Consider the following 10082-nt stretch of genomic DNA (forward strand, 5'->3'; position numbering starts at 1 on the left):
GAGGGTGGAGGGAGTGGGAAGGGTGCCCGGCCCCAAAAAGGGGCACGTGCTGGCTGGGCAGGGCTGTGACACCCTGGGAAAGGTCCCTGTGCCCAAAGGCTGGCACTGGGGACAGCGAGGACGCTGCCTCGCTCTGCTGTGTCCCTGCCTGCTGGGCTGACAAGCCCAGGCAGGAGGGTGGGAAGGTGGGTCGGAGCCCAAGCATCCTGGAGGACCCCGGGGACCACTGTGTGCAGGCAGGAGGTGGGCAGGGGCTGGCAACATCCCCCTTTCTCAGAACACTGGGACAAGGGGGTGGCAGCAGGACAGGGCTGCCCCGGGGGGAAAGCACTGACCACAGAAAATGACAGCGAGTCCCAGATCACATCCCGGGAAGCCAGACCCACACCGTGGGGTGCCCAGAGCCGACACAAAGTCATGGTCCCCGCAAGGAAGCTCACAGCAGGGGCCGACGCTCTGAGAAGCTCCCTGGGACCGGTTCAGGGACGTGTACTGGGGAAAAAGCACGAGCGCGCTCGTCAGCTCTGCTTGCGTGTGGTGAACTTTACAGAGCGCAGCCGTGCCCCGGCATAGGAACAACCTGGGAGCCGGGCAGGAAAGAGCAGCGCTCGCAGCCCGCAGGTTGCAGAGCCGCGGGGAGCCAGCTGCTGTTCAGCACTTTATTAAAACAAACGTGAAGAGCTAGCACCCGCTTCACCCCGACTTGTGCTCTCCCACGGGGAAACTGCCGTCGAAGGAAAACTCAAACAGCAGTAAATGAGTTTCAACGAGGCAGGTCCTAGGTCTCAGCCTGCTCTGGAGACGTATCAGACCCTCAGACCCAAAGCCAAGGGTGACCCACAAGTGATGATCGCAGAAAGAGAGGGCAGGAGGGAGGGCAAGCAGCCAGCTGAACACCTAACCCATGTGAAATGAGGTGCTGCCTGTCCCCCCCCAGGCAGATTTAACACGTTTCCATTAAATCAGCATGAAAGAAGGGGAAATCCCATGTCTAAATTCCAATTAGCCGGGGGTGTGAGCTAGGAGGGGATCAACCTGAGGACACCTGCTAGCAGAAACAGGATCTGAGAGGCCACCCACTCCCCCAGTGAAGAGATTGTCTTGGAAGACGTTAAAGTGCCTAAAGTCCCACCGTACAGACCCACAGGGGGACAACAAGGGCCTCGTCCCCTCCACGGGCCGCAGCCACGCAAGGGGAGCGGTCCCATCCCACAGGCACAGCTGGTGGGTAAGAACCTGAGCAGGAAGAAAGGAGAGGGGAGCTGGTGCCAGAAAAAAAAAACCAAACCCCTACGTTCACCTTGGAAAGTCTGCAAGGAGACGCCTCATCCCACTGTCTGCATTCAGCTGGCAAAGCTCATTAAAAGAGGTGGCCTTTCACTGCCCTTTTCAAACCTGGAAATTCAGGCCTCTTCCATGACAAAAAGAAAAGGTGAATTAAGAGATGAAATGCCGGAGGAGGAGGTACACCAGCCCTCCAAGCCCGGCTACAACCGTGCCCACCGCCAGCCGTGCCCAGAGGAAATCCAGGGAATCCTCCAGGCAGGCGTGCAGCCTCAGGACCTGCCGGCGCGTGCTCTCCCAGTCCCCGGAGTTGTCAATGACATGACTCGCTAATTTGCGCTTCTCGTCCAGCGGCAACTGGGAGGCGATGCGAGCTTCTGCCTCCGCCTGGGACAGCCCATTCCTCTTCATCAGCCGAGAGAGCTGCGTCGGCGGGTCACTGCCGGGATGGGAGAACGGTGCTGAGATGGGGGTGCGAGAGGGAAGAGGGGGTTTGCCTGCCTTCCTCGGCACGAGGGGGAATAGCCGGGATAAAGCAGAGGGGAGAGATGTGCCCCGCTCGATTTGAGATCCAGCGCAGGCATGCTGCACTCGGATCAGCAGAGCCACCCCGGCAGCGCTGCCCAGGCTGACCCCGCTGCGTGTTTTTGGCATTCCCACGGCCCGTAACACCAGGGCAGTGCCCCAAACCCTGCCCCGGCCAATGGAGCACAGGTTGTGGAAGGCCCAAAGACAGTGATTTCCCCTGTACAATGGTGCCAGGCTTCGGCAAAACCTCAGTAAGAAGCTCCTTGTACACTAGGACAAAGGAAGGTGTCGCTTCTCACACCTCCAGAGGAGGCGGCGTTACCGATAGGCTTCGCACCAGGGCTGCGGCTAAATCCTCATCAGAGCGGGAGGGACGTGACGGTCCCTTCCAGCCTCTAAGAGAGGTGGAAGCATCCCGGTCCTCATGGTTCATGTGGCACTTACCAGTAAACCAAGACCGTGTATTTCATAAACTTGGTCAATCTGTTGGTCTCGAAGAGTAGAGGGATGTCGAGGATCACGTAGCGGTAGCCTGCAGAAATGACAACACCCCCCCCCCAAAAAGGAACAGTGTTACGTGGATTTCCAAATCCCTCGTGCTGCACGCACACCACGGCCACAGCTGCTCCAGCAAAGCAAGAGGGAGAGCTCTACAGCTCCGCGATTACAGCTGAGAGGAGAGCAGAGCCTGTTTGCCCTCCTCCCTCTCGGAGGGAGGAAATGGTTTCGTTCCAAGTTTCCAGAGGAAAAAAAAACCCAACAAAAAACCCCAACAAAAAACCCTAACCTGGATGATCTCAGACCAAAGGTGAAGCTGCAGAAATATAATGAGGAGCTGAAACAAGAAGCTCAAATGAAAGTGCCTGTGCCTGGCTGGCGAGAGCAGCAGTCATGCTGTCGTTGCTGGCCTCTCCAGGGAAGCAGTGCCCACAGCAGAATTTGCTCTCCTCTCTTTCACTTGCCCAAGACTTCACCAGGCTGCGGTCATTTGAGCCGATGTTTCCCAGCTCAGTTTTCTTCCCTTTATGGAAAGCTTTGGCTAAACAGTTCCATTTTTCCAAGGAAATCCTTGTGGACCTCTCACAGCTGTGACACTGAAATGCAGGGGTGCCTCCAGGCACAGCCCCAGGGCCTGAAACCTCACCAAACCTGGCCAAGTTTGGTTTAAAACCACCGTCACCACACGGAGCAGCCGGCAGAGGAGAGCTCGTAACCACCGGCCGCCGTCCTCCTGGACCCTGCAGCCCACCCCAGGTTCTCCACGTGCCTCTGCCCTTCGCAAGCGCCAACCCTGAGGCAGACGGCAGCGTTTGGGGACGTGGGGGTACGCCCTGCTGAGCCTGGGGGAGCGGGCGAGGGTAGGGGAAAGCTGTAAGTCAGGACCTCGCTCCCCCGTGTGTCCCCCAGTCGCGGGGACACCTCCAGTTTTGCTGGTGTCCCCTCTTTATAACCCAAACCCCCTAACCGATCTGGCCACGGCAATAAAAGCCTTGACAAAGACATCATCATCCAACAAGCCACCATTTTACCAGCATCTCCACCCAGAGAGACTTCTTGCTGCCCTACAGTTTGATCGATAAGAGCTTTCCTTACACAGCAATCCTTAGAGACAACATCCAGCTATCCCAAATCATTAAAACCTGACTAATGAGGACAAAGCAGCCTGCTGAAGACACGGCGCTCTCGCCGAGGGGCAGGACAGCATCCGCCTCCCAAGCTCACAGCCCCGGGTTCAGGACTCCATCTCTGGCTCCCGGCTTTCCTGCCTGTTGCTTCCTTTGCGCTTTCTCCTCCTCCTCCTCGCCCTGCAGCAGAGCACGGCCCCCACAGTGCCCCGGCACCGGCCTATTCAGCTGTCACAGGGCTCAGCTTTGATAAGCACCGCGAAACCAGACTGACTCTATTAAGACATCCTTCTGTCTACACGGAGACTTCCAAAACAGCTGGTGATCTTATCTGGCATTTGATTAGACCAAGTTTGACAGCTGTATTTGTTATATTTATCAGGGGAAAAAGCGGGACTTTGGAAACCACAGCCGTCAGCCCATTTCTCACGTTATCGAGACTAAAAGGGCTCCGCAGCTTTCACTGAAGCCCGAGGAGGTTGGGGGCGGGGAAGAATATTTGACTTTTTCGGAAGGTATGACATTATCCAGCAAGTAATCTCAGAAGAGGCCTCACAATGCTTTTCTCAGGCCCTACAGATGTACTTTAAACCATAGAAGAAGAAGGTGGTGAAGGGCAGCAGTGAAAGGCAGGAATGAATCCTCCAAACGCCGACGCGAAAGGCCACTGGTGGCAGAGCACAAAGGCCGTCACTCAACATCAGTTCCCTGTCTCCTTCCCCGTCCCTCTCCCCACTTTAAAACCAAAGGCAGAGCAAGCAGGGACAGCTCCTGCCTGAGCAGGAGTCCCGGTGTGCTGGGACACGGCCTCTTACCTAGCACAAAGTACTTCAAGATCTGCTTCAGCATCTCCTTCTGGATCTCTGGGTGGGTGATGGAGTTCAGCAGCTGCCGTTTCTCCGGCTGAGAGAAGATAATGTTTCCTAGAGCCTCACGATTTATCTCTCCATTCTCCAAGAGGATCTCGGTGCCAAAGTAATGCACTATCTGCCGATAGGCCTTGAAATGGGGCTGCACCACTGATAACATTAAACAGCCGGAGGTTAGAGCCAGTTCTACAGCACAGTCGGTGTTTGCATCAGCTATCGGCCTCAAATGAATTTTGTTCATTAAATAACCGAGCTTATTCTCCTCGGCGGGCAGCACATCTGCCTGCCAGCACATGCTGAACCGAGACCGGCGCGGCTCAGCGCTGCAGCCCGGCAGACACCTGGCATCGGTGCTACAGGAAAGCGTCTGCAAAAAACCCTCTCAGCCCAAGGTCCCTTTGAGGGCTGACACCCGAGAGATCGAAGCATCCTGCAAACATTAATTCAGCGCCACAACCCTCCCTCGTGCGTGCTGCTGCTTGGGGTTAGAAGTCAGCAGGGCGGGCGGGAGGACTCGCTGACGGCTACCAGCCAAGGCACAGGCAGGAACCAGGAACGGGACTGAGCCAATTCCCACCGCCTGCAGGGCGAGGAGTCGGGCAGGGAGATCCTAAAGGGACCAGGACCAGCATCAGGTTTATTTTAGCTGAAAAATTCAGCGCTAGGTGAATACAGCCTGGCTGCTACAAGTTGGCTCTGGCTGCTACCAAGGTTTTTTACTGTCTTTCACCTCAGTCACCAAATTCTTCACGAGAATGAACACAGAAACCTTCTAAGAGATCAATTCCCAATAGGTATTGGCAGGGACTCTGATGTTACACGAGCGTATAATTTTAAAGCCACCAAAAAATCACCAACAAAAAGGATGCAGTAAAAAACCCATAATTAAGATCAAGCTGCGGCTAACCACAGAGAATGACAGACTGTATATAATTTTCTCTCCAAAATCCAGGAACATTGCCACAGGTTGTAACCTCAGGCCAACCTAATAAAAGTCTTTAAGACCAATTTCTTTCTCCCGTGGAATTTCACATTAAGGCAGTTTTAGGATGGGTGAAATCCATATAGTAAATAAACACACATAAAAAAGGAATTGGAGAAAAATGAAGTGATTGGTAGAAAACCGACACTGAGTATCTGTAGTGTTTTCCTATAGTCTCTGAGGGCTTTTAGCACCTCCAGCAAATTTTCCACACCTCGAGGGGAATTACAGTGCAATAAAAAGTTAAGAGCATCACAGCTTTGAGTGGCTACACGGTAAGTTCTTCACCAAATAGAAAAGCGCAGGCACTTCAAAATGACACCGCCTGCACCACCGCTCAGCTGCAGACCTGAAACCTTCCGCATACAAAATCAGCAGCCCTTCCTGGAGCGAGCGCTGCTCTCCTCGTTATCCTGGTGGTACGGAGGGATTAACATCCCACCCGGCATCGCGCAGGTAATCGGGGAGAGCAGGGTCTGCTCCAGCCCTGCTGAGGCAACAGATCTGGATTTCTGGGTCTCTTCTGTAGCCAGGAAAGCACATTTCCAGAGCAGCGAGAGGCAGGTGTGCCGTGCAGAAGCACAGACCGAATTCCCTCTGATCTGGGATATTTGGAGCCTCTTTTTTTCTGAGCGCATTAAGGCACAAGTAATTTTGTGGACCAATCTCTCAGTATTTACAACCAAGCAACATCCAGCACAGAGGGAAATTCTCTTTCAGTGTGTTACTGATCCCACCTAACGTAACCGAGTTACGGGATGGGTGTCCTGGGGCTTACAGGGGACATCAGATCAGCCGAGGGAACCCGCTTTACAGAGAACCGCATTTATTTTGCCCGGAGTTGGCTTTCAAAGCCGGGAAGCATTGAACTCCAGGAGAGGGAAACTCAGGGCAAGATCTCCCCTTGGTGTTTGTTATTAGGACAAGATCTCTTTTTTTTTTTTTCTTTAATTAAAAATATATCCTAGTTCCAATGCCCCCCGAGACAGCTGCTCCACGCAGCCTCATCGACGGGGGGAATGGGAGGGAAACACTTATCTAATGTACCCAGAGCACCCTCTGCCGTCTGCGCTTCCCCGCATCAATCCTAGTTGTCAGGGGAACCTCAGGGAGAAAGATCAACTATGCAAAACTCACCCTCTCTGGCAATAACATCGGCATCAATCACGGCACAGCCCAGTTCCCGGAGTACGGCCACCACCGTGCTCTTCCCCGACGCGATTCCACCCGAGAGTCCGACTAGGAACATTGTGCTCTGAAATGGAAAGAAAAGAGCTTGAAAACACGCCAGGACAGGGCTGTTTTGTTCATGCTGTGCACATCAAATATTTATCCCAAACAGGCAACTTCATTCAAAGCTCATTTTCATACGTTCTCAGGGCGTCACCGAGACTTTAGCACAATTTTGGCACCCCTCTCAGCTGGGTACCCCTGTTTTACAGGCTGAAGAAGAGCGTTGGGTTAAAAGAGGTTTCCCTGGACCCTGCTAACTCTGGATGTGCAACCTGAGCCAGCCCTAAGTTCCTCCAGCTGCTTTACCTGCAGCTCCACACAGCTCGTTCCCCCTTAGCATCTGCACCCATCAAGCCACAGTCTCACCCACAGCACCCTAAATCAGAGGAAATTTTTGGTAGGGTTGTCCAGGGTGACCCAGGATCAGTGGCAAAGGGGAAGAATTCAGACAACGTCTCAGCCCGGACTGAGAAACACGAGGACTGAGAGGGAGAGACCTGCTTGATTTCTACAGCCGGGGTGTAAGAGAAGATAAGCTACCTCTGACATAATCGGGACGCAAAGCACACAAGCCAGTAAGTAAATTGCATCCCCAAGCTACCTGGAAGCCAGCACAGTCATCGGCAGCCCAAGGGACACAAAAAATCATGGCTCTGAGCAGCAAACTTGTGTCTGTTGGCTTGCAAACATGGCACTAAACGCAGAGTCTGTGCTTGCCAATGGCCGTGAGGCTGGGAGGGCACCAGTAACCCCCGCGGCCAACCCCAAACAGATGACTTTGCTCAGTTTCTGTGCTGAGATCTCTCCCCACTCAATCCAAGCCCTGCAGCCCTCTAAATCCCGCTTGCGCCCTTTCAAAACCAAAAGGCTCAGCGACACAGAAGCAGCTTTGGACAGGAGCAGGGACTCCTGTAAGCAAGGTGGTATCTGCATCCCCAAAAAGGCAACAGCCACAGCAGGCTGGGAACAGACCCCAGCGTCCCCTCTCCAGCCCCCAAGGACCAACACCAGTCCCAGCCAAGGGCATTCAGGGCTTTGTGCAGCCGAGTCCTGCAAATCCCCAAGGACAGAGGCCCCGACTTTGCTGTCGCCTTGTCGAGGGTGACGCCACCCTCGCGGGCGAGGAGCCTGAACGTCCCAAGCCCCAGCTTGTGGCTGTTGCTCCTCGCATCTGAGAAGAAACTGGCTTCATCACCTTTGGGCAGGAGCGATGGCTCCTGGTTGCTGGTAGACAGCCCTCAGCTTCCTCTTGCCCAGAGGAAGGGAGACCCACCTCCCGCCGCCTCTGCCAGTGAGCCACGTACCCCAAAACCCAACTATCTTAGTACCCATCGCTCTGCCTAACCTGGTTCTGGTGTCACACCTCCCTCCAGACACCGCGGCCACCAGCCCCCAAAAAACTCTGCCCATACAGGAACCAGGTACCTACTGCCCACACCGTCCCCCACAAATGGGGACCACGCTGCTTCGCACCCAAGGGCGGCAGCTAGGAACAGGGGCCTGCAGGGCAGCTGAAGATGGGTGAAAACAGAGCGCTGCTTCCTTTTTGCTAGAAAAAAAAAAAAAAAGAGATACTTTTGTCATAACTTGGTCCTACAAACAGGACCGAGACCCACAATCCAGGAGGGAGGAGGGGGTGGATAAGTCCTGCGGCAGCTGGAGGCAATTCAGCTGAGGGAGGAACCAGGAGTTAGAGCAAAAGCCAGCAGCACCCGCCAGCGGCGTCGCAGAGCGACTTCACTTCGTGGCTGCTGAGAGCCGAGACCAGCCCGCAGCAGCACCACATGCTCTTTTCCCTTCCAAGACACCAAGCGAACAGATGGGGTTAACTCAAGCAACAAGGGGGAATTCAGAGGGAATCAGAAAGGGCACTTATAATAAACACCAGTGCTTTGCGGGAGGCTTACGGAAATCCCAACCTCTGTTGCTAAGTGAGTACCCGGTCCCCATGGGGAGCCTTTCCTGGCGTTACGGTGGGCTCGGCGCGACAGAGGGGCTGTTTCTCTATTTATCACAGCAGATTAAAATCCTGCCCTCCCTGGCAGGATTTTATACGCCCTTTCCAACAGCCTGCAAGGGCTAACGCTGCACAAGGAGAATCAGGCCTTCGGTGCGCTGCCTTGCAGGCGTGGAGGCTCCGCTCGCATGTTTTTCAAAAATACACATAAAAAACTCTCCTGCCCATGTAAATACAGGGTTTTAACTGCAGTAACCCTGACACTCTGGCCTCCAGCCTCAGCTGGGACTTGGTCCCAAGAAAACCTGCTATTTCTGTCCCTCCGTTACATACCTCCGCAGGCAGGCGGCTTGCTGTGAGAATTACTGCAGGGGTTAAAGAGCACTTGGAAGGGTTAGTCTAGAAATCATGGCCAAATGGGGTTTGAAAACACTTGTGCTGTCACGGCGCCTGTAAAGATATAAGATCCACGGTACGAGGTATAAATATTTAACAAGCTTGGGTTTGAACTGTACACAAGGGTAGAGAGTCCAGCCCGTTCCTGCAGATGTTACAGGCAGGAGCCAGAACCGGTTTTCCCCAAAATACACCATTTTTGGGGGTATTTGGCCTGCATCAACTAAATCAAACGTGGGGAAAGCCGAAATGTGAGCCACAGAGGCTAGTCAGACTGGAAAACTTGGCGAATTATTCCTGCTGTAGAGGAATGGTGCCCTGGGAGATGTAACCCAGAGCCCCAAGGAAGCAGCTTTTCAAGACTGAGGTGCCCAAATTTTCCCCGTGTCTCGACTCCTCTGGTTTTGGAGCACAGCACAAGTCGCTCGCCTCAAGCCATCCATCCGGCACGCCACAGGGCTGAGGACAGAGCTGAAAGGCATCCTCCAGCACCATGCTACACCCAGCCCTCCTCCTGCTCCCGTCCTCGGCTCTGACTGGGGCCTGGCGCATGGACAGACCTGGTGTTTGGCTTGAGGAGGCTGCAACTGAAAGGAAAAATCATAACATACATCGTTACCGCGGTGGGGAAAAAGCCGCCACCACAACTGCCACCATGAACCACCCCCCGGGCCTTGCGGCTGGTACCGAATCGAGGCCCAGGGGCTGACAGTTTTCACCGGACAGGGTCCTGACTGCAAAACGGCGCTTGCCCGGTGGTCCCGAGCCCGGCCCCGGGCCGTGGCCACCCCCGCGGCCTCCCCAAGCCCGGGGCACCGCCGCGGCTCCTGCCCGGGGCCTGTGACACGGCTGGGGGAGGTCAGGCCGGGCGGGTCAGGCTGGGCCGCCCCGAGCGAGGGAGGGAGGGCCGCGGGGCCGGCCGGGGAGCGGAGGGGCCGCCCGCACCACACCGGCTCTGGCCGCCGCCCGCGGGGTGCGAGGGCCGGAGCAGGTCCCCTCACGCCGCCCTCACCCACTCACCCTCTGCCCGGCTTCACGCGCGGCGCAGTGTCCCGCGCTCCTATTGGCTAGTGCGAAGAGGGGTCCCTCTCCCAGCCAATCGACACCGCCCTCATTGAGCTCGGCCCGCCCCCTCGGGCAGGAAGCGGGGAGGGGGCGCGCGGACACCGCGGCCTCGGAGGGGGACGGGCGACGGAGGGGACGGGCCG

At 55.5% G+C, this 10082-nt stretch overlaps 1 protein-coding gene across 4 annotated transcripts; it reads right to left on the bottom strand.

The window, feature by feature from the left end:
• Window positions 1–645: 645 nt before the first annotated feature.
• Window positions 646–9970, bottom strand: DCAKD (dephospho-CoA kinase domain containing). Of its 4 annotated transcripts, none has more exons than XM_050911787.1 (6): window positions 9895–9939; window positions 7947–8070; window positions 6426–6543; window positions 4253–4456; window positions 2257–2344; window positions 646–1723 (listed from the first exon to the last, which is right to left on the bottom strand). In XM_050911787.1, exons 3-6 carry the CDS (start codon window positions 6535–6537, stop codon window positions 1438–1440), a joined length of 690 nt encoding a protein of 229 aa, XP_050767744.1. In that variant the 5' UTR covers window positions 6538–6543; window positions 7947–8070; window positions 9895–9939; the 3' UTR covers window positions 646–1437. The 4 variants fall into 4 exon arrangements, with proteins under 4 accessions (XP_050767744.1, XP_050767743.1, XP_050767742.1 ...); XM_050911786.1 differs by lacking the exon at window positions 9895–9939 and adding an exon at window positions 8812–9557 and having other exon boundaries at window positions 7951–8070; XM_050911785.1 differs by lacking the exon at window positions 9895–9939 and adding an exon at window positions 8812–9557.
• Between the last annotated feature and the right edge of the window lie 112 nt (window positions 9971–10082).

The sequence above is a fragment of the Gymnogyps californianus genome, chromosome 28 (genome assembly GCF_018139145.2).
Source record: "Gymnogyps californianus isolate 813 chromosome 28, ASM1813914v2, whole genome shotgun sequence".
In the NCBI taxonomy this organism is placed as follows: Eukaryota; Metazoa; Chordata; class Aves; order Accipitriformes; family Cathartidae; genus Gymnogyps; species Gymnogyps californianus.